Here is a 25928-nt window from a genome sequence, read left to right as displayed (position 1 = left end):
TCGCCATGCTTCGGGCTCCTATTCCGCGTCCGCTCGCCACACTGCGGGCTCGGTGGCTTGCTGCGCTCGCCACACTATATAACATCACCTCCACGCCGACGTGGATAGTTGGGGTATGAAAAGGTCAGAGGACGCGTACCGCTGCCCCTTGCGGGCTTGCCACGCTTCGGGTTGGCATTGATAGTGGGGTGGCGTTAACAATGGGGGGGGGGGCACTCATTACCCATCAGGGTGTGGATACAATTAAAAATCGGGTCTGGGGGGGGCATTTAACATGGGAATAAGCCCAAATCGGGCATGATCGCGTCGCATCGCATGCCATTATAATGGCATGCGATGCAATGTTAAAATTGTATACTCAGCCCAGGGAAAGTCTGAAATCGGCTCCCATCGCATGCCATAATTAGTGGTATGCGATGGGCGCCGTGATAATACACAAGTACCAAAAAGCTATTTAATATGCAACACGTACATCTGTATGTGAATAAGTCAGAATCTGTATACATATTTTAAACTAATTTCTGTGCAGTTGAAGACAACACTTCAGGTGTTGTTTTGCTGCATCTGTGGTGTGAAGAAGGCCCACATTGAAAAAAAATGTCACCACATACACACTGTTAAGCTTGGCTCCACTCAAGCCGCATAGTGTATTAAGGACTCATCCATAATAATGTATCCTCAATTTGTACAAATATAGCTTCTATTACTAGAAACATATAAAACAATGATACTGCTTTTGATCAGCAACAAAGTACAATAGAGATATATCTATCTATCTATATATATATATATATATATATATATATATATCTATATATATATAGATATATATATATAGATAGATATATCTATATATATCTATATATAGATATATATATAGATATATAGATATATATATAGCCGAGCTCCCTCTTGCTGGCGAATCGCCAGAACGTCACCTCTGGCGATCCGCCAGCAGCCCGGCGTCCATCTGACAGACGCGCATGCGTGTCTCAGTTTCCGGGCGGCGGGGCGACGGGAACCCGGTTCGTATCCACTTCAGGGAGATGGACAGGGTTGGGGGGGGGGGGGTGGGTGCGAGGAGGCGGTGGGGACCCCGGGTGACCGTCGACAAGCCAGCGGGGACCTGTGCGAAACGGGACGCGCGCGCATACCCTTTCGCAGATACAGATTGCAGGTGGCGGGGGATGATAGAAGACATTAGTGCACACCATATTCACCAACTCTCTTTAGCCTGACGACGATGCCGCATAGGCATTGAAACGTTGCAATAAAAGTTACTTTTTAATGAGAAACCGCTGGTGTGCTGCTCCCTGCTATACTATATATAGTTATATATATATTAGTAAATTAGAGGTCAGCACAACCAATCGTAGCCAAAAAACTTTATATAAGTGAAAAACGTAAATCAAATCAGAAGGAGACATCCATTTGACAGCGTGACTGCATACAGTTCAGTAAGGATCAAAGTTCTATATACTTCTCAGCATGAGAGTACAAGCATGAAATAGCTGCCAAAGGTGTCATGGTCAGGCGTGCTCATATATTTATTTATTTATATATATATATATATATATATATATATATATATATATATATATCTATATATATATATCTATCTATATCTATATATATAGATATATATATCTATATATATAGAGATATATATATATATATATATATATATATATATATATATATATATATATATATATATATATATATATATATATATATATATATATATATATATATATATATATATATATATATATATATATATATATATCTGCGCATGGACCGGCACTCCCCTTCATCCAAACACTGGCGCTGCGTGCCCTTGTAGATAATCATAGAAGACAAGGTTCCAGGAACAAACACGTCACTGCAGCATAACGAAGGTTCAATAATTTTATTCAGACCTCGACGGGCCGTTTCGGTGTAACCCACCGTTTTCAAGAGGATACAAAAATGTAAACACTCACTATTTAAATAGGACATCTTGGCGCCATTCTCAGCTACTCGCCGCCCCGACGCTCCCCCGTGACGCCCAGTGCAGACAGGTGTATCGTTTAGACGTCAGCGGCTCACACCCGCTGTTGTCATCACCATAGCAACCTGAACGCACATCGGACAATCAGGAGAACGCATCATCATTCTCCGTCCCCATCATCCCGTCAGAACTAGTCGCACAGGGAACGTGTCAGCGGCTCTCACCTGCTTACACACGTTCCTATAGCAACCAGGTCCGTCAGGGTGACAGAGCGGAGAGTGGCAGCTAGAGCAAAGATTACTCCAAGATTAACCTGTACATTACACCATTATTTACATTAAAACAATACATATATATACACACATAATTAAGACACACATTAAAAATTGGTATCAAGAATGGATAATGCCTTACACCATATCATTCAGCAATGATACATATTTGAAAGTACTGGGACATAATTAAGGCGTGTGAATCGATATACTATAAATGGGAAAAATTCATGAATTTTATAACATTCAAATAGCCATATAATCTACATAAACATGCTCCACACTATTCTCTCATTTAATCCATTTGGAGAGACCGTGTTTAATCTATAGATCCAGTTAGCCTCTAAGCGTAGTAGTTTCTTTACCCTGTCGCCACCTCTATTAGATTCAGGAACATGATCGATGATCTGATATCTCAAAGACTCAAGGGAATGTCCCTTTTCTTTGAAATGGATAGCTACTGGCTGATCTGCCTTTTTGCCAGCTAAAGCTCCTTTAATCGATGACCTATGTAAGGCCATACGTTCTTTGAACTTTCGCGACGTCATCCCAATATAGCATAAATTACACGGACACGTGATCATGTACACAACAAACCTTGTGTCACAAGTCAACACATGTCTGATTTTAAACCATTTCTGCGAATGGGGGTCTTGAAATTTATCGCCAGTACGCATAAAGCTACATGTGATACACCGGGGGCATCTGTAGCAACCCGGTTTTTTCACCTGGATGCTACCAGATGCTGCTGTCTGAAACCCAGTGACATCTGCATGAACCAGAATGTCTCTTAGGTTCCGTCCCCTGGTGTAGCATGCTAAAGGTCTTATCTTTTTAAACACCGGTAATTCTGGATCAGTCACTACAATAGGCCATAGGGCCTTGGTGGCGATAGGTATCACAGTGCTTGAGGAATCAAATTTTGATACAAATGGGAACACATTATCATTTTTCTTTTTTGTAGATTTAAGTAAATCATTCCTATTGAGTTTAAGGGCCTTTTTCTTAGCTTCCTCCAATTCGCGTAAGGTATAGCCTCTCTGGTGGAATCTGGAGATCACTCTATTCAGCTCTTCATCAACAGTTGATCTATCACTACAGATCCGGACAACTCTAACCATTTGTGAAAATGGCAAGCCCTTTTTAAGGGGGGGTGGGTGATGACTACTAGCCAGTAACAAGGTATTTCTATCAGTAGGCTTACTGAAAAGCATAGTACTGATTCTGCCCTCAGATAAGGAGACTGATACATCCAAAAAGTTAATAACATTGTTACTAGAGGTGTATGTGAACTTTATCGGTGTATCAGCTGCATTAATTTCAGCCATCATTATCTCAAACAGTTCAACCCCACCGTTCCAGAACATAAACAGGTCATCTATGTATCTACAGAACGTCCGGATGTGCTGGCCAAAACGATGTTGAAAAAAATATTTTCTCTCAAATTCAAACATAAATACATTAGCGTAGGCCGGAGCAACCGCTGCTCCCATCGCACACCCGGACGTCTGTAGATACATAGTGCCGTTAAAAATAAAGTAGTTTCTCGATAACACCAATTCGAGTAGTGTCATATAGAGATCAACATTAAATTCAAAACCATCGAGACCACTTAAGAAGTTTCTCATAGCTGATAACCCCTGTTGATGTGGGATAGAAGTATATAAACTTGACACATCCATCGTGCACATAATTGTGTGCTCCTGGATGTCATCACATTGAGAAATAAAGTTGAGAAATGCTGTTGTATCCTTCAAAAAAGTGGGTTGAACAGAGATAAAAGGTTGGATTAGCATGTCAAGCAGTTGTGACACGGGTTGTAATAAACTACCCCTGGCAGAGATGATGGGTCTGCCAGGGGGGTTTACCCGGTCTTTATGAATCTTCGGCAATGTATACAATACCGGTATAACCGGTAACATAGTTTTTAAAGCCGTAGCACATTTCTCATTTATCAATTCATTTAATACTGCTTGATCAAGAATCCTAAACAACTCAAGTTGATATCTATTGGTTGGGTCCGCTCTTAATTTACAATATACAGTTTCATCCGATAACTGTCGGTATATTTCTGAACAATATTTATCCAAATCCTGTATAACTATACCGCCCCCCTTATCGGCGGGGCGGATAGTTATACTTCTATCCCTACTGAGACTCTGCAATGCCTCTTGTTCTATCCTAGATAAATTACGGTGAACAGTGTGATTAGCAGCATTAAATCTAGACATAGAATCGTTCAATAATCTGCAATAAGTTTTAATGGAAGAATTCACACTAGGCCCGGGGGATCGAACTTGGACAAATGTTGACGGCGGACAAATGAGTTCATAATACCTGATTCCTGCACAGGTGTAGAGTACTGGAAATGTTCTCTTAATCTCATGTTTCTGCCCAATTTATGAAGGCTGCATTGCCACTCAAAGTCATCATGCATAGTGGTCGGGATGAAGGAAAGACCCTTACTCAAAACACGTCTTTCAGTCTCAGTCATTTCAGTAATCTCTGTTCAACCCACTTTTTTGAAGGATACAACAGCATTTCTCAACTTTATTTCTCAATGTGATGACATCCAGGAGCACACAATTATGTGCACGATGGATGTGTCAAGTTTATATACTTCTATCCCACATCAACAGGGGTTATCAGCTATGAGAAACTTCTTAAGTGGTCTCGATGGTTTTGAATTTAATGTTGATCTCTATATGACACTACTCGAATTGGTGTTATCGAGAAACTACTTTATTTTTAACGGCACTATGTATCTACAGACGTCCGGGTGTGCGATGGGAGCAGCGGTTGCTCCGGCCTACGCTAATGTATTTATGTTTGAATTTGAGAGAAAATATTTTTTTCAACATCGTTTTGGCCAGCACATCCGGACGTTCTGTAGATACATAGATGACCTGTTTATGTTCTGGAACGGTGGGGTTGAACTGTTTGAGATAATGATGGCTGAAATTAATGCAGCTGATACACCGATAAAGTTCACATACACCTCTAGTAACAATGTTATTAACTTTTTGGATGTATCAGTCTCCTTATCTGAGGGCAGAATCAGTACTATGCTTTTCAGTAAGCCTACTGATAGAAATACCTTGTTACTGGCTAGTAGTCATCACCCACCCCCCCTTAAAAAGGGCTTGCCATTTTCACAAATGGTTAGAGTTGTCCGGATCTGTAGTGATAGATCAACTGTTGATGAAGAGCTGAATAGAGTGATCTCCAGATTCCACCAGAGAGGCTATACCTTACGCGAATTGGAGGAAGCTAAGAAAAAGGCCCTTAAACTCAATAGGAATGATTTACTTAAATCTACAAAAAAGAAAAATGATAATGTGTTCCCATTTGTATCAAAATTTGATTCCTCAAGCACTGTGATACCTATCGCCACCAAGGCCCTATGGCCTATTGTAGTGACTGATCCAGAATTACAGGTGTTTAAAAAGATAAGACCTTTAGCATGCTACACCAGGGGACGGAACCTAAGAGACATTCTGGTTCATGCAGATGTCACTGGGTTTCAGACAGCAGCATCTGGTAGCATCCAGGTGAAAAAACCGGGTTGCTACAGATGCCCCCGGTGTATCACATGTAGCTTTATGCGTACTGGCGATAAATTTCAAGACCCCCATTCGCAGAAATGGTTTAAAATCAGACATGTGTTGACTTGTGACACAAGGTTTGTTGTGTACATGATCACGTGTCCGTGTAATTTATGCTATATTGGGATGACGTCGCGAAAGTTCAAAGAACGTATGGCCTTACATAGGTCATCGATTAAAGGAGCTTTAGCTGGCAAAAAGGCAGATCAGCCAGTAGCTATCCATTTCAAAGAAAAGGGACATTCCCTTGAGTCTTTGAGATATCAGATCATCGATCATGTTCCTGAATCTAATAGAGGTGGCGACAGGGTAAAGAAACTACTACGCTTAGAGGCTAACTGGATCTATAGATTAAACACGGTCTCTCCAAATGGATTAAATGAGAGAATAGTGTGGAGCATGTTTATGTAGATTATATGGCTATTTGAATGTTATAAAATTCATGAATTTTTCCCATTTATAGTATATCGATTCACACGCCTTAATTATGTCCCAGTACTTTCAAATATGTATCATTGCTGAATGATGTGGTGTAAGGCATTATCCATTCTTGATACCAATTTTTAATGTGTGTCTTAATTATGTGTATATATATGTATTGTTTTAATGTAAATAATGGTGTAATGTACAGGTTAATCTTGGAGTAATCTTTGCTCTAGCTGCCACTCTCCGCTCTGTCACCCTGACGGACCTGGTTGCTATAGGAACGTGTGTAAGCAGGTGAGAGCCGCTGACACGTTCCCTGTGCGACTAGTTCTGACGGGATGATGGGGACGGAGAATGATGATGCGTTCTCCTGATTGTCCGATGTGCGTTCAGGTTGCTATGGTGATGACAACAGCGGGTGTGAGCCACTGACGTCTAAACGATACACCTGTCTGCACTGGGCGTCACGGGGGAGCGTCGGGGCGGCGAGTAGCTGAGAATGGCGCCAAGATGTCCTATTTAAATGGTGAGTGTTTACATTTTTGTATCCTCTTGAAAACGGTGGGTTACACCGAAACGGCCCGTCGAGGTCTGAATAAAATTATTGAACCTTCGTTATGCTGCAGTGACGTGTTTGTTCCTGGAACCTTGTCTTATATATATATATATATATATATATATATATATATATATAGATATAGATATATAGAGCAATTACATACATACATTAACAAACCGACACATACAGTACAAGCCATCCCAGGTAATGTTTTTTCAACATGTTCCACAGACTTTTCATTTTGGCCCAAAACACTTTTTTTAGTTGCAGATCAGGATAATATAATTGCTATGTAGGACAAAAAAAACTGATGCCCTCTTATGCTTGTGGCTCATTCATAGACATTATATGATAAAAAAAAGGGAGATACATGTATTATTTACAGAAAATGTATCTCTGTATGGATACTCCTGGGATAGTATTGTTTCAGTATGTTTATTGATACACAAAAGGTACCACTGTAAAATAGTGCTCGAGAGTAAGAGTCTTGCAGTAAAATATGCACTAAGGACCTTATTCTGGTTCACTCGCAACCTTGTGGGTCCCTCAGATGCCACCCGCATGGTGGCCCGAAACCTCCGCTGGCATGCGAATGGATGGTTTGCATAATCATTCATTCACAGCCTTGGGTGCGGGGGAGAAATCATTTGCAAGGACAGGGCGGGCAGCTGACATCCGCTAACCTCAGCTGCCCACATCATTGGGCATGCACTCGCACATAACGGCTACACATGCGCATAAAAACCTATGCGCAGCCATGAACAATCAGTTCCCCGATGTGCAGATAGAGTTTTCCTTATCTGTATATTCCAAAAACCATAATATTCCAAAAACCGCGTTTTTTTCTGATTTTGCGGGGTTTTTTGTGTGTCATCCCCCCTATCTTTTTTCATACTTACGTCATCCCCCAGTGTCCACGGCGGCCATCGGAATCCTCTTCTGCAGCATCCCCGGTCCCAAGGATACTCTGCGCAGGCGCACCAGTGACGTTACCGGCGCATTCGCGCAATGCACCCCTGGGACCGGAGATGCCACTTTAGAGAATTCCGAAGGCCGCCGTGGACCAGGTAAGTAAAAAAATCCCTTATCCAAAATGCTCATGGTCCCGAGCATTTCGAATAAGGGATACTCAACCAGTAATAACACAAAACAGGTGAGTTGGATCAGAGTTTGAGCATTATTAAGGTCCATGCACACTGGGTGATTTTGAGCTGAAAGCCGCTCAGTGTGTACGGGGCATCATAACCGGCCGGAAGCTTATCTGCGGAAAATCATCAGGAAAATTGGGCGAAAAACACTCACTGTGTATGCACTGAGCGTTTTTCACTTCAGCGATTTCCCCATCATGTCTCACCATACACGCTGGGCAAAAACACCCAGTGTATATGGACCTTAACAGCAAAGGAGAGATGTGGACCAACTTGCATATTCCTGTATACGGAACATTGGCTCTTCACAAAGATAAATATTCAATAGATGCTGACAAATACAGGTTTTGTTTAACTGTTATTAAGAGACTTACCCTTGGAAGACAATGTGCTTTTACAAGCACAAAGATTTGGTGTTTCTTGTTTTCATTTACGGAATATACAGAGCAGTGTGCTTTTTCCCCCTTTATTTAAATATTTGTTTCTCCTTTTTACTTTGCCAGCATTGGTATTAAACAGATCCAGTTCATGCTGCCACTAACAGGGACCCATATATTCTCCATAGTGTGCAGAGAACAGAGGATTCAGCACAAGAAAAAGGGAACAATCTTGGATATAACAGGGCTAAGTATAAGTGTGTAGTAAATAGGGCACCATTAGACCACAAGTTTTCATTACCTACCTGGTCATGTACTCTTTTGTCCATGGCAGAGAACACCACAATCTGGTGATACTTACCAGATAATGATCAGGGTTTATTAAATAAAATTTGAAATATAATTTTAGAATCAGTCCAGGATGAATATGCTGTGAACGTGTGTCCCTGAGATACAAAGTTTAATAGCTCTGGATTTTATGCATTTCTGGAGCTATAAACAGGATGTGCTTTACATAGTATAAACCAGAGTCCCATATTATATATCTGACCCTTAGCTATGCTGGTCCTCTTGCTAGAAATATTTAGGGGACCCCGAACAATATTCTTCATGAACATACACCAATTATGCTTTTGTTAATAGATGTGCCTAATATCATCACCAGGTTAGTCAGAGGGGATAACGCAACCACTGATTTCTGATTGAAGAAGCTGAAAACCATAAAATAAAATGATAAAAATAAAAAAAGTATATTATATTACAAGACTACTGCTGTCAAAAAAATACAAAAAATGACAATAGCATTTGAAATACCATAAACACAAATGTATTTGCATAGATACATATGAAACATGCAATCATTTGCACCTTTGGCATAAATAAGCACAACACATTGCGTAGTTGGATGGAAACATTTCATATCCATGTTGTTGGTTACTGGCGCATGATATGAAGACATAAAATAGACCATAAACAGAATGTGAAAATGGGCAGTATACTGTACGTACACATAACACATAATGAGTATGTGGAGACCGCGATACAAAGGATCATGCCAAGCTACTTAATACAATTAGCTCACACAGATGGTGTATTCAAGAATGTCTGCTATGAGGAGTTTAGGCACAACACTAGTTGCAGACATTTCCTAAATGTAGGGCACCATAGTTGTCCTACCCCAAAAAAACAAAATAAAAAAAAGGAAGAGGTATATATTTAGTAGAGCCCATTTAAAAATACTTTTTAAAAAAAAGTATTCATTATTAGAAATGGTGTAACTGCATAAAAACAAAAAAAATATCTAAAAACAATAGAGCTGGTATCAATGCACAATAATGAAATAGATCGGAGCTGCAAATCCAGCACTCTGTCCTTCAATGGAGACTAGGGTACATGGACACAGAATGGATTGCTGTATCAGTAGTTACACCTAGCAGATGCAAGAAGCTAGATGACACACATATACATGTTAATGGGAATGAAGGGATACAAAAACTCTGGAAGTAAAGATAAATAAGTATCTTCTCAATGCCAATCTCTGAAATAAAGCCAAACTCATTTTCGATCTACACAAATATGGACTTGAGAAATGAAATGAAACCGCCAACAATGCCCTTTCCTACTAGGTAAAGACACAGGTTAATGGCAAATGCCCACAAATAAAAGGTCATTGACTAATGTTTTCAACAAAAACCAACCAACCATGCATAGAAATAGTGGTCTCATAAGACACAAATGACATTGCTTCAGGAAAGGATGTATGAATGGAGCACGTGAGAAGGACAGACTTACTCTGAAGCGGAGGCTGAGGCTGCTGGAAGGAGGGGGACTGTCCGAACACAAATGGGCTGTGGACTAGGGAAGAGGGAGGTTTTGCAGCTTGATCAAAGATGGAAGGAGCTGGCAAACTAGGCCGTGACTGAATGGAATTCAGTATGGCACTCAGCTGATCACCTGCAATGGGCAAAACAGTCAAAACTACAACCCATTATTAAACGAATTAGAAAAAAAAAAAGGAAAAAAAAAGGATGTATCATAAAAACGTAATAAGGAACACAGCTTCCGACTTGATCAAAAGATCACATCAAAGCCTGGTAATAATGAAAAATAACGAGTACTGCATGCAAATATATAACATGCACCACAATGATACAGTAATGAAACTGGTTCCTTTATAAAAGGAAGAACACAAACTAAAGAGTTACTGTAGTATTGACTTATTTACTGTACATAACAAGGACTTGGATGTGCAACACAAAGTCAGCAAGCGACACACACACTGTAGTGAACGTCCTGACTGAATGTTTTGTAGATCAACACCCCTAATCCAAGATAAAAGAGTAATGTATTTGTTCCTGTATTATCCTCTAATCAACATAAACCTCATGATTATATCAATTATTTTCATGTCATTACAACATGCACTAAATAAAAAGCCAAGACTAAAAAGGAGAAGGAATAGCCCATCTATAGCAGATGAGACTTTCAGCATTCTATCAGAATAAAGACTTCAAAGGTCAGCTAGTACCAGCCAGCCCAGAAGCTGCCCTTTTTTCCCCTGTGTCTTTATGCTTGAAAAAGGCAGACCATAAAACCGTACCACCACCGATGGAAGTGCATTTCAGACTAAATAATTTTTTTTAAATCCCTGCAGAGTATTACATCAATTTACGACTATTTTTACAAAGGCAAAAAGAATAGGACATTGTGCAAGTTCATAAAGGTAATCAACATCGAGTTACAATGCTGCAAGTCAGAAGTGTTAAAATTGCAGCTTTCAAAGGGTCATATTAAACAGGTCACAAAGTGCAAGACTGACAATTTGTGACTGGCGTCGTCATACTGGGCAGGTCTGAATGCTTTTGTATATCAAGTCTAAGCAATGTGTGGCTCTCAAGCTGCTGTGGAACTATACATGCCAGCATGGCCAGGCACTGTGTGTGGCAAGGTAAAATAGGACACATAAATCCTCAGCTCCTGGAGTGTTAGATGTTGCCCTTTCCCTGTTGTATATAATGACCAGGTAAAAAAAAAAAGAAAAGTGCTGTAACCCATCCCAACCACATTTTCATTTTTCTATTACATTTTTCTAGTGCCGCCTTCTACATCAGTGTTTCCCAAACTTAAACATTATACTGCAGGTTTCAATATATCCATGCCTGTGCGACTTCAGCAATACCTCAAGTTGATTTAACCATCTGGACTCAAGCATGGATATCCTTGAAACATGGACTGTAATGAAATGTTGTTGTACACTATATAATAAAATCACCTGCAGATAAAAATGCTGTGAATTATAGCACATTTATACCCTTTGGCACAATGTAATTATGTAAGAACTAATGAACTGGAGAATCAAACATCCATTGTAAACTTGTACACAAAAATAATCTGTCAACACCAGGGGAAAAACTAGTTCTGTCGACATATTTTATTAATATGGACCTGTTTTTTGGTTTTTATGCATAAGAGGTCTTAGGGGTAGAGTTGAATAATAAAAAAAAGGAGCACCACTGTGCGCAGGACCATATTCTCTTATAGTCAGTCTACACGTAAGACAGGCTATACTATCAACAGATAAGCGATCATACCTCTATTGTCTGCAAGACAGGGATACATTTACACTGTTTAGAGTATTACTAAAACTATAATAATAGATTACAGATGCATTTTAAAACCAGAACAAATTAAGGTAAAACAGTACATACACATAGGCTACACAAAATAAGCCTATGGGCATAATGAGCATGACAAGCACTTTAACTGTATTTGCAGCTTGACCATACTATCAGATATAACCCAGATCTGTCCATAACTTTTATCAGAATCTGTATAAACACGTACCAATGTGTGCCTCTCCATGTGTTTTATTTTCCCCTGTTTTGTTTTGCCTTGCCTTTCTGTATCTTATTACTTTGTTTGCTATTATATAAAACCAATAAAAACGAATGTTTAAAAAAAAAATAATAATCTGTATAAACAGATGTTGGAGTCTGGTGTTCATGATTATGGAACTACCCCATAGACCAGGGCTGGGCAATTGCGGCCCTCCAGATGTTGAGGAGCTTTGCTATGTGGCCATGCTGAAACTGATGCAAGGCATGCTGGGATGTGTAGTTCCTCAACATCTGGAGGGCCGCAATTGCCCAGCCCTGCCATAGAGGATTACCTTATGTAATCGAATATGGGGTTAATCAACAAAATGTAGCTCTGATGTCTTCTTCTCATTTGATCAAGCCTATGGATCAATTCCAGTACGATCCACAATTGAATAACAGGAAACATTGCAAAAATATCAATACACAGATGGAGTCAGACTCATCAGGTACGCCTGCACGCCATGGCAACTGTTTTGGCGCACCATTTTTGTAGCACGTTCAGGTGCACCGAGGTGCGTTGATGCACACCATACAATATCCATGCAATACATATTGGCACCGATGGGTCGGTAATGCTATGCGAATTCAGTGGTGGATTGATATACAGATGGAACTGCGTCAGTCGCCAAGAATGGGACGTGCTTGCGTGAGACACTCGTGCATCTCATTCCCGTGAACATCACTGCATCGCCAACTGTACAGTACAATACAAGCTCATGCAAATGGGCCGTGTAATGTCCATGTCCCCTAGGCAAATTATAACTGCAGCCAGCAGTTCCCGTACCCGATGCTGAATACTTTGAACACAAATGCAGAATGGGATGCTCCTGTGTTTGAGATGCTTGAGCGTCTCATTCTCCGCGAACAGCACTATGGTGCCATCTTAATGGGAGCACTCGTTACATACTCATGAGCACCGGTTGCTATCTCCAGGAGGCATAGGTTAGTGGATAAGTGTACGGCTCTCCGTGCTGGAGACCAGTGTTTAATTCTTATAGTGAGATTTTGGGGGGGGTTTATTTAAACATTAAGGAAAGATATATTTAATATAACTAAGCAAAAAAAAAAATATCCTGCTTTCCTGAAGAACTTTTTGTGCATTTCCATGTGCACTGTCGACAGCATACTGTTAAATGGGGATGCAGTTCAAATCCCGGAGGTCGAAATCCCGACGGCCGAAATCCCGGCACTTTGTCCCTCTGTGGGTGTCCACGACACAATAAATTAGTGTGCCGAGCGCAGCGTGGCACCGGGCCTGCTACGTGGCGAGTGCAGCGAGCCCGCAAGGGGGTGCGATCCACGTCCCCCCCCTTGTCGGGATTTCGGCGGTCAGGATTCCGGTGTCGTGATTTTGACCGCCGGGATTTCATATCAATCCCGTTTAATGTACAGTACACATTACTAATGCTGTCTCTATAGTGCCTTCCCCCAGCCAGACCGACTGAATGCTGTATCAGCCCTTCCTCTGCATCCACACCAAACTCCTTCTTTGTGAAAAGAGTAGTCTCCCAGGGAAGGGAGGTGGGGTGATCTAAATCCTGTGAACAAAAATCTAGAATGGGACACTCTTGTGTCTGAGTTGCTGTAGCATCTCTTCGCAAACTGCATAACTGCTCCATCTGCATGGGATTACTCTTTACATAGACTCATGAACACTGGTTGCAAACACCAGGTGTCATAGGCTAGTGGATAAATGCACTATTCTTCATGCTGGAGACCTGCTATAGTGCATTTCAATGGACACCACAAATGCGTATTCTTTCTCTATACAGTAGCAGCTGTGCATTAGACATGGAGATGCACTGTGAGTCTATGTAAAGAGTGATCCCATGCAGATAGAGCAGTAGTGCTGTTTGCCGAGACGCATGAGTGTCTCATTCTAGATTTGGTTGCACAGTATTAATTTTGTTAACCTCCTCTGTGCTTGAGTCTATCCTGCTCGTACTTTATAACAATCCTGCTGTAGCGTAAATCGGTGTTCAACTAGTGTAGCGTAATAAAAAGCACGGACAGCAGTTCCCTTACACATGTGGAACCTATACTGTTGTTGACTCCATTTTGTTAACCCCCTCAGTGCTCAAGCTGGTAATCTACAGCATGGATCCGCGGTTATCTTTGGCGTCGCAGAGACCCGTCCCGGCATGCCATGTGCTGGGAATGGGACGCACAAGCGTCTCACGCATACGTGCACCACATTCTATGCAAATGTACTGTGTGTACTGTATATTTGCTCACTTGTTCCCATAGCCTGTCAAAAATACTGTAGCGTAATGAGACAAGCGGACAGCAGTGCCCTTACACATGTGGAACCTATCTTGTTTCTAGCTCCATAGTTGTGGGCTCTCACGAAGCCCTGACTTACACCCGGTAGCCATTTTGTGAAACCGCTCTGGGCTCAAATCTGGTCTGCTAATAGTGCATGACATTCCTGGTCTAGCGTAAATCTGTGTTCAAGTAGTGTAGTGTTATGAGACGCACAAACAGCAGTGCCCTTACATGCAGTGATAAATGGGCATTTAGGCATTGGCTGTGTGAAGTTATTTAAACAATGTATAGACTGCGCTGTATAATAAATTTTTTGCCTATGTGGAATCTACAGTACACCGTTGCTACTGTAGCTTCATAAGTTATGTTTCGTGCTGCAGCGACCCGTCTTGGGGCGCCATTTGCTGGGAATGGGTCACACGAGCATCTCACACCACTTCATACTCCACATTCTTGGCAAACGTCCATCGCAGCTGTGCATTACAGATCTAACCCATGAGCAGTGGTGATTTTTAAAAGAGTCATCTGGTGGATGATCACAGGTATTACAATTATCCGGTAACGCCATTTGCCAAACCCCAAGCTGAGTGACTTATAGTGCAACAGCATGACTAGGTGTGCTGTGGAAAGTTGGCACCGCCAACCACCATAGGCAGGCTAGATGAGTGTGGCTCCATCTGCAGTATACGTATTTCAATGGCAATTAGCAATAAAATACTGTCTAGTTTAGTGATGGCTAACCTTGACAATCCAGCTGTTGCTGAACTACACATCCCAGCATGCCCTGTATAAGTTTTAGCATGACCAACTTTAGCTGGGCTAGCCATCACTGGTCTAGGGCTTGCTCTCAATGTAGATGTGGCGAGCACAGCAAGCCATTGATCCCAAAGCGTGGCAAGCGCAGCGAGCCCCGTGAGGGGACGCGGAATACGAGCCCGAAGCGTGGCGAGCCCCGCGAGGGGACGCGGAATACGAGCCCGAAGTGTGGCGAGCCCAGCGAGGGGACGTGGAATACGAGCCCGAAGCGTGGCGAGCCCCGCGAGGGGACGCGGAATACATGTAAAGTAATCCGTGTCTGCTCGCCACGCTTCGGGCTCTGTACTATCTAAAATCAACTCCACGCCGACGTGGAAAGTGGGGGTATGAAAAGGGCGTAGGATGCGTACCGCTGCCGCTCGCCACGCTTCGGGTTGGCGTTGATAGCGGGGGTGGCGTTGTCAATGGGGGTGCATTTAACATTGAAAGCACCGATCAGGGTGCTTGTACAATGAAAAAATGCATGCCGCTATATTGTATGCGATGCGATTGTATAAGATGTACTACGATCAAAAGATTGGGAGCCGTGCTAGGAAACAAGTACCTAATATTGTGTTATTTATCCATGTAAGCCCGTGTTTCAAATAGAGCAGATAAAAAGGGATTTTATGGATTTTTTGGGTTGCTTGAATTGTGTGATCTAGGTATGCTATCACACGCATACAGGTTGAGTATCCCTTATCCAAAATGCTCGAGACCAGGAGAATTTTGGATAACTGATTATTCCGTACTTCGGAATATTTTAACATTTCAATGAGGTATCTTAAGGGATCTTGCATTTATGTTGTATAAACACACCAACCACATGAAATACACACAAATATGTTTTATTTGTTCAAAAAACAAGGTTTCAAAATATGAAACAAAATTTTTGTACTCTCAGGCACTGAATTTGAATGCCAAGCAATCATTTTTTTGCACATATTTAGTGCTAGTTACTTCACCAGTAGTACTGTTACAAATGTCCTCAGTAAGTTTTTAGCAAAAAATATAATTTTTATTTCACTTTCTGGAATGTATGGTTTTCAGAATAATTTGGATAAGGATATTCGGATAAGGGACACTCAACCTGTACTAATTTGTTCTGCTGCTTATTCATTGTACTTCACTTGGTTTATTTGATAAAACATCTATTTCTTGGGTACACAATTCCTTAAATGTACCCATTAATATCCTCACATTATGGGGGGTATTCAATCTTTGTCGTGCTCCCGCAGCCATCTCCCGACGGGGGAGATTGCTGCGGGGCCCTATTCAATGCTGTCTTCCCCGACAGCATTGAACAGGGGTTCTCCGCAGAACGAGCCCGACATCACAAGCTATCGGGCTCGTTCTGCCGAGAAAAGATGGAAATATTTCCGTCCTCAACTCGCGGCCACGCTCGGCGGCCGGGACATTGAATCCCAACCGCCGAGCTCAAGTCGAGCAAAGCGAGAACGGGACAGGGGCATGCTCGACAGCCGTTCTCCTGACATTGAATACCCCCCTATATCTGGATAGAGGACTATTCATTTGTGATTATGCAGCAGAAAATTCATGAAAGGAGACTTCAATTGTACAGTATTGTTTGGAAGGTCATAAACCCCCCCCCCCCCCCCCCTTACAATATATTGTAAAAGCTGAACAAGTGCCCTTCCTGTGCATAACATATCTACAGTATTGAGACTGTACACTGGTAGGCCAAAGCAATTTGAATGTAATGTATGTGCTGTACTAGTTTCAGGGATGGGAGAAGCATTTTGAGAGCCTTTCCTTTCAGGATTCCCCCACCTCCACACTGTCTTAACATGAATGAAGTGGGGGGCAGGTGGTATTATCTTGTCTTTTGGCAGAAGGAGTGTAGGGCTGTGACATAACAGGAGTGACACACTCCCTGACCATCACCAAAATGGGGTGCAAGGAGCGATTGGTCGCTAAACTATAAATCACTGAGCTACCAAATTACTGAATGTCCGTTTACATCGGCGACCAGAGATGGTCGGTGATGAAAACTAGACACTCTGCCAGGGGACCACTTAAGGGCTGGTCACGTGAGCGAGCTCCTGGTGACTGTCGCACTGTACACACAGGGATATGGTCGCTCAGTGACCATATCCCAGGCTATTTCGTCTGCAATGGCCCCGTGTGTACGGAGGGGTGTGGTACAGGGGTCAGACAGTCGGGATCCCGACTGGCCGGACCCAGACAGCATGGTGAGCACAACTAAGCCCCTTGCAGGCACGGTGCCACCTATTCTATTCTCCCTCTATGGGGGTCGTGGTCCCCCACGAGGGAAAATAGCAGGTGGCCATCGGAAACCCTGCTGTCAGTGTTTTGACAGTCGGGATCCCGACGTCGGGTAAATAAATGCCTGTCGGGACCCCGTCCGGCACTTTAGCTTTAGAAGCTGTAAAATCCAGGCTTTGTTTTAAAGAAAAGTAACAATATTTTCTTTAAATAAATACATCTTTTCCATATGAGATGTTAACCTATAAAAAGAGATTATCTGATAACAGGGCAACAGAAAACATTATAAAAGTTATTTTTTCCATATAATTATAAAAATCAAAATGTTTAAAAACTGGACAGAAAAGCTTTCACGATATTCTGCAATAATTTTGCTTCAAAAAGCCGTTAAAAAGCCAATTTTTCTTGATGTACAGACATACTGTAACTTTCTCTAGTGTGCTCAATATCACAATCCCACCACTACCACCAACCCTCCAATCCCAAACTTGAAGCATAGTTATTAGGAAATTTTTTAGAAAGGAAGAGTTTGACAGCAGTCATTGCCACCTGCTGTGTGTAACACGGACCATCTTCCACAGAAATATATATACAAAGAAACAGAATAAAAGAGAATATCTTTTGGGCACACAACACAAATTACGGTTAAAAAACTGCAGGAGCCAACAAATTCAAGCTTCAACTTTCCCAGTTATATAACGTAAGAGATGAGTGAATGAAGGGTTATGTATTAGTTTTGCGGGAAAAAAATATATATCATTTTTTACCTCCCTACTGATCGGGCACCAGATCACCCTATGCAGAAGGTGTGGATACTGGGCTGCAGCGCCTATGGGGCACTTTGCATGAAAAAAACCAATAAGAATTACTGCTGTGTTAACTACTTAAGGGCAGGCAGGGTCACTGTAAAAAAAGCAGTGAATGTGTGCTGGCTGCAGCAGGAGGGCACTTATTCCTAGGGATAATAAAAAATAAAATATAATGAGGAGCACTGCATTAACTACTTAAGGAAAAGTAGGGGTACTGTGCTAGTGACCGTGGCACTGTGGACTGGCTGCAGCAGGAGAGGGTGTGGTCAGGGGTGCCAAGAGGGGGAGATGGTGCTAAATACCTAGGTCCAGGTCTGATGGAGGGGCCCATTGGTGGCCCTGGTTCTGCTCCATTACCTGAAAGGAGAAGATGCAGAAGCTCGTCTGAACCCAGCACATGCTACTGTGTGCTGACTGCAGTGTGGTCAGGCAGGTGCTTAAAGTACTATTTTTTATGTATTATATTTTAAAGGGTGGCACGGTGTTAAACAATAACATTCAGTAGGTGTCGTGTCACGGTGTTCAAATAATTAGCACTATAAGTTGCAGTCGAAGGAAGAGCAGTTGCAGCACCCAAGTACTAGCGCTGTGGTTACTGCCAGTCATGATGATACAAATACTTCAACATCTACTAAAGACGATGCTCAAGAGCATTTAAGAGGGTTTAGGTCAGGGCACCTGAAAACAAAACATTTGAGCACTACTTGATATTTATGAGGATGTTAATGACAATGATGTTGTTTGTGCAAGTCATCCACCAGTGGTACAGTTCTTGTTTGTGATAAAAATAAAGCATTTGTTATACCTGGGCATTATACACTTCTGATGTGGAATTATTATCCAAATCCTGGCAACATTTGTTAAGGCATCTGTTCCATTTATGTGGCAAAGTTAGTAGAGGCAGGGACGTTAACCTTCTTGACACCTCCCTGTTTTGTCATTTGCAGCAATTTTTTATTACAATATTTCATAGGTTCTCAAAGTCGGTCCTCAGGACCCCACACAGTGCATGTTTTGCAGGTCTCCTCCCAGAATCACAAGTGAAATAATTAGCTCCACCTGTGGATCTTTTAAAATGTATCAGCCAGTAATGAGCGCACCTGTCGGGTGACCCGGCTAAACGTGACCTGTGTGGGGTCCTGAGGACAGAGTTTGAGAACCACTGCGTTATTTTAACAACAAGCAGTCCAGTATTATCAGTTTTGACAAGCACATGCAATTCCCACTACCATTACCCTTATCATCAACCTCTTCCTTATCAGGGGTAGTCCAAATAATTGATTTGTGGGGGTATAAACAAAACAAGCACTTCAGCCACATAAGTGGCAGTCCCTGTCTGTTGAGTAAATGGTTTGTGAAGCTGTATATGTCCTTATAGTCTATTATAGTACATTGAGGGTGTGTTGCCTGAGAACAATTCAATCTTGCACCACTTGTGCTATATTCTTTTAACTAGCAGTATATTTGTGCCACTGCTCTGTTGCTTAGTAGCCAGCAAGCTCCCTGCAGCCTCTGGACAATCTATTATTGAAAACAATAGTGTGAGGTGATGAAATTTGACTGTAAATAAAGGTTATCGAGGTTAGTAAAAAATGGGGAAAAAAACAAGCCCAAATTAAAGTTTTTATTTCTTTTTTTAGTAGATACATATGGATGACCGGTGTTCAGAATATGGACGCTGGCATTCCGAATGAAGGAATCCACACAGGGGTCAGGTAAGTATACTTACCTTCCCGTCTGTGCTTCCCTCCTAAACCTTAACCCCTACCTCGAAGCCTAAACATAACCCTCTTGAGTGTCTAACTCCAACCCTCAATTTCAACAACATAACCCTAACCTCCCTCTGCCTCAGCCTAACCCTAAATCCCCCATAGCGCCTAAACCTTCCTTCCTTCCTTGGCCAAACCCGCCCCACATCCAGGCAGTCAGGATTCTAGCGCGGTCATCCTCATTTATGCTGATATTCCAACACCGGTCTCCTGGCGGTAGTCAGGATGCTGGCATTAGTATTATGAATGCAGGTATCCCCACCACCAGTTTTTAGCATTAAAAAACAAACAAACACTGATCGTGGTACTACCTAGGGATCATAGTAACAATGTTATTTTAAATGTTGGTAGTCCATTTACTGGCATATTTTCTAGATAAAAGGGATATCTTTTGTAAAATTAATAATTTATCTTAAACCGTTAATATAGGTTTCTTAATGTAATAAAATGCCTTCAGCTACTCGTCTCTTCAATTAATGAATCACGTGTAAAGTATTGCTTACAGCAATGATTCCCTAACTATGTGCCTTGGCACCATGGGGTGCATTCGGAACATGCAGGGGTGCCTTGGATTGGTGGGTCCACAGTGCTTGTGGCTGTCAATATAAATTATGTGGACAAATGTAAGCAAGTCTGGTTCCTAACATACAATGATGACATATAAAGAAAATTTACTTAATTTTTTTTTTTTTCAAAATTTTTTAATTAAAAAGTCAAAGCCTAGGGATGCCCTGGAAAAAAATCCTGAAACTTTAGGGAGCTGTGATTCATACAAGTTTGTACACCAATGGCTGAATGGTTACTAGTTATTTCAAAATTATGACTTTTGGGAAAAAAGGGACTCTTGAAAAATATGTACCTTACTGTAGTTTGATACTATTTGTAATTCTGAACAATACAGTGTTCAATAGGATTGAAGAGTATTAGTTGCACCAGTCATCTACTGTATATAAAAATTATCTACAATGCACTCACTGTACAATATTAACTTAAACATTCACTCATAATACTGTACAATGAATTTAAAAAATAAATATTAACAGAAAAAAAAAACCATACCTTTGTTATTTCCAAGACCATAATCAAATCCTGGCATGATGTTTCCACTTGAACTACGATGGAATATCTGAATGGAAAATGGACTTGGGGGCGGAGTCTGAGAGCTGTGTTCTAATACTTGCTCTGAGAAAAGATAAGCAGATACATATTTCACTAGCTGCAAAATATCTCCAAAGTAAAGTATTCAGGGCAGTAGTCAACCTTTAAGAGAATGTACCTGTGATCCTGTGCTTCTAAAATGCATCTGCCCACTCCCAATACTACTAAGCAACTATAAGGTCCTTTAACATTTCGGTTAACTGCCTGTTAAACAAGTGCCGGATGCACTGGAAACAAGTGTATGTTTTTAAAGACCAGAAAGGAAGTAAACAATGTAATACTTGGGAGTTGTATCAGTGCTAGTGATCTACAAATTCACTTGTTTTACTAAGAGGCTCCTAGTACAGTAATACCCTTTTTTACACTGAGGCATAACCCGGGTTTTTGCATCATGAACCCAGGTCAGAGTCGGTGTAAACGGCGCACTGAAAAAAAGAAAACCCTGGGTCCCTTTTCCCTGGGCATCCTACCAGGTCCTGACCAGGGTGGAACACAGGGAGGGCCCGAGAAGTGGGGCAGTGTAAATGGGTAACCCATTCACTGCGATGGAAAGCCGGCGCTGCACTCATCTCCCAGCACTGGCCCAGAACCCACCCCCCCGTGACATCACCCCTGGCACTATGCCGGGTTGGGAGGAGAGTGGCAAGGGGTCACAAGCCCGGTGGCATCTGGCTTGGAGCACGGTCTAAAATCCCGGGTGCGCCCCGGCTTTTAGTTATAAAAGGGGTATTACTATAACAAACCACTCAGGCCTATATATGTACAGATGTGTCCACATACATCTATCATTCATCTGATACAAGTCGTGTTACACATAACACATGAGCTCTATGTGACTGTAGAGCCAGGTGTCTGCTTTGCAAATATGATTGAACAGCTTCTGCTGATTAAAATGATATATGCAATACCTATATTCAGTGTGTGATGGTGATTTATGTGCATAAGAAGATGCTTGCGACTCCTATTCACTGTTTTGCAAATAAGATGCATTTTAACGAAAAAGTAATTGGTAGTCTCATCGCTGAGATTGACATTAATAAGATATTATGGTTCACTTATTCAATATATGATGCAAAACTCATATTGTATCATAAGGTATTTATAGAAATAAAAATAAATATTAACATACACAATGGCAATAAAATAACATAATAGTAAAGTTAAACATTAAAAAATAAATCAGATAACTGGCGCCCCAGTAATCTGAGGGAACAGTGCCCATAAACTGCAGCAGAATTATAGTAGTCAAGCTGTCAGGTTAGTAGCATAGACAAGCCGGTAAGAAAAAGTCTCCCGTTGCTAGGAAACAAAACGCGTCGACGCATTCTTGCTTCCAGTCATCTCGTTTTCCCAACACAGCAGCCAGCAAGTTTATGGTCGGATCCCCTCAGTGTGAACCATCCTGACAGTTCAACTCTCTGCAGAACGCGACAGCCTGATGTTTCCAGCCCCTTAGCAGGCCGCCAGCATTGACTTATAAAGCCCGTAGAAGCTGCTTTTAGAGAGCGGCTCACAGAGTGGCGAACAGCCCATTTACCAACAGGCAGAGAGCCTGCAAGCACCGAGCGGCCACAAACCCATCAGGAAACGGCAATTCTGTGGGACTAAGCAAGTATATACCTAGAAATCATTTGAGCTATTAATGACTTGCTGTCACATGTAGCTCTTATGTCACTAGTTATATATTTTCAGTATTTAAGCACCAGGGGCTTGTGTGACCCAGTAACACGCCTGCCCATTTTAATGGGAAAAGTTGCAAAAAGACACCTAGAGCTAGAGTTGCGCCAGCTGTTTAATGTGAAAGGAGGCTAGATGTATGTGGGCACATATGTATGTATGTATGTATGTATGATGCATCAAATTATGGGGAAAAACCCCTAATCTGGAGGACCAAAGATTTTTGGACAATATATCCCATTCCATTGTTTTGAATTGCATTAATTTATATTCCACATATATCATACATCATCAGATATCAAAGCAGGCCATAGATCAAGACAAAATATATGAACACTGCATAGTTTCAATTGCAGAGTTTGTATATTTATTTATCAGCAATAGTTGTCCGAATGGAGGTCTGCTGAGGAGATGACGCCCTTACAATCAAATATATATGACTCTTAGCTCGCTTGGAAAATTGTACAGTATATTTTGCATCCCTTATAGTGGCTGTGGGACAGGATAAACACAAATTGGCCACTTAAAACATTTTGGCCAGTTAAATAAAAATAATTTATAGAAAATTATAACAAAAAATACTATGCACAGTAAAATAAGAGGTCATAAAGTATAAATTATATACTGTACACATTTAGCCATTGTGAAGTCTCACGGCAAAACTCAGCTCTGCATTGCACCCCAAAACCGCATGCACAAATGTCTTTAGATGTCATTTTCAGACCATAAATCACATTCACTTATTATGGAAATATCCTAAAGTCATCAGTTGACTGATTTTAAAGTCAAAGTAGATAGGAGAGTTAAATGTTTAGAACTTGCCATCCTCATGACGGAGATACTGATTGCCACCGGCATCTCTAGCCAAGGACCAAGCCTCGCCTTCATCATTTTCACAGAACTCTACCATGCTGTTCTTGTCCAGCTGTACCCATGTACCTTCTGAACTGACCACCTGGCACAGAAACAGAAACCACAAGATTCATGGAGATCTTAAACATTTCAATGCCTCATGTCATAAACAGTAATGGCTGCTGCATGCAAATGTACGAACTGAAGTAGATATGGTTATTTCAGCATTAAACAGGCTTCGGGTTGAGTAGGCAGAGCAATATAAAAGAGCAAACCAGCGAACAAATAGCAAGCATAGCAGTAACCTGTCCTGATTTCAACCAAGGCATCCACGTATTCCACAAGTGGATTGAGAAATAGCATGACACACTACACCCTGAGCAAACTTTACATAGAAAAGGAGAACTTTGTCACTGTAAAGAAACACCATTGAGAATATAGACATTGAGGTTTCTTCCATAAACAGAGAGTGAGGTTAACAACATTTATAAAGCAGCAAGTTACTCAGTTCTGCACAGCACACAAATATACTCTTGTACATCACATGCACATGACAGGGATCAGTAAATATTTCAAACACCCTATGGAAACGTAACAAATTCAAGTTTTTTATATATTAGCACAATGCAAAACCTAAAATAACAGAAAATAAGGAAAGAAAGTGTAGCTTTTATTACTTTGGTATTTACATGACAAAAGCTGCATCATTTAAGTCATGAACTGTAGCTATAAGAGTCCATACCTCGCCCACAGCCTTGACTTTGTTTCCCAGTACTAACATTCCAATTGGGATACCTCTTAGGTTTGGGCAGCTTCTGATGTTGTGACCAGAGGGCCCAGTCTTCACTACCTTGTAGAATCCTGGTCCACCCCTAAGAACTGGGACTTCGTGTTCTCCCATCGTCATTTCCTGTGCACAGTGCACATTGAAGTCTTTTAGTATATCTTCTGCATTTACAACCTGATCCTAAAAAATAGAAGAGCAGGGTATCCACATTACTTTCCAATGTCCAACATACACAGCTAAATATACAAAAAACATTCTGCATACATTTTATAGGTCTAAAGCTTTTACGTTTGCAATGGTTTTAGACAGTGATTTCTGTTGTAACCTATTGACAGAACTAGATTACACACTTACAGTATCATCAATAGCATTACAAGAAAATCATTAACTGAAGTAAATGGCAGGACACACTTCATACCATTTTTAGGTTAAAGTTAAATTTTAATATAAAGAGAAATCAGAAGTTTTTAGCCCTCATCATCTTCCCTCTCTAAAGAAAATTATTAATAAACTTTCTTGAATAATTTGAAAAAAATAAAATAAAATCCTAATAATGAAGTAATCTGTGCTCACTCTTAGGCTTTTTATGTAGTGGTAGACAGGGTCACACTTCTGTTTGTCCACAAATGTTATGTTTGCAAGGCACCAGCTCTGGTTCAGCCTATCCCACTGACCATGAATATTTGGAATTGGTCCAATATCACCAAACGCTGCACCCGGTTTGTAATCCACTGAATTTTTTTAAATGTGACTATGGAAAACTGTGGGCCAAGGTACCCATGGGTGCCATGGGTACCTTGCAGGGGTGCTCCAGGTTGGTGGTCCCGTATCAGTGCAATGTATTTATAATCAGTGTTATAGGCAAAACCAGTGATGGTAGCTGCTAAACATAAACTATGATGACAAACAGAAGTGAAACCAGTCATATAAAACACAATTTACTTAATTTATTAATGTTTTCCAAATTTCTAATAGGGGTGCCGTGAAAAATAATTCTGATACACTAGGGTGCTGTGAATCAAAAAAGTTTGCGGACCACTGGGCTATGGGGATAAATAAAAAGCTAGTGTATTAGTGGAAACCTATTCATTTTAGTGTATGAGTGGACACCTATTAATTGTTAGGAAGGTGACAAATTTAAAATACATATATTATAATGCCGGTACTTGTGGATAATCACGGCTCCCACGATGTGCATCGCATAGCAAAAAATCGCATTGCATCGCATGCATTTTTTAACAGAAAAGCATCCAAATGCATTGAAATTAGTATCAAACATGTTCAATGGCCCCCAAATGTCATTTTTGAGGC

At 41.2% G+C, this 25928-nt stretch overlaps 1 protein-coding gene across 18 annotated transcripts in view; it reads right to left on the bottom strand.

Annotated features, from left to right (window-relative positions):
• MYCBP2 (MYC binding protein 2) overlaps positions 1-25928 on the bottom strand; it is a 217426-nt gene that overhangs the window by 37956 nt on the left and 153542 nt on the right. For 12 of the 18 annotated variants that reach the window (XM_083168825.1, XM_083168824.1, XM_083168827.1 and 9 more), the window contains 4 exons: positions 24573-24797; positions 23801-23933; positions 21203-21325; positions 10172-10333 (listed from right to left, as the gene is read on the bottom strand). In XM_083168825.1, the coding sequence (XP_083024951.1) occupies positions 10172-10333; positions 21203-21325; positions 23801-23933; positions 24573-24797 (643 nt within the window). The remainder of the gene's footprint in view (positions 1-10171; positions 10334-21202; positions 21326-23800; positions 23934-24572; positions 24798-25928) is intronic. The other 6 variants (XM_083168834.1, XM_083168835.1, XM_083168838.1 and 3 more) reach the window with 2 other exon arrangements.

The sequence above is a fragment of the Crinia signifera genome, chromosome 2 (genome assembly GCF_055691185.1).
Source record: "Crinia signifera chromosome 2, ASM5569118v1, whole genome shotgun sequence".
In the NCBI taxonomy this organism is placed as follows: domain Eukaryota; kingdom Metazoa; phylum Chordata; class Amphibia; order Anura; family Myobatrachidae; genus Crinia; species Crinia signifera.
Note: the sequence above shows the minus strand (reverse complement) of the source record. Positions and strands in the feature narration are given on the sequence as shown.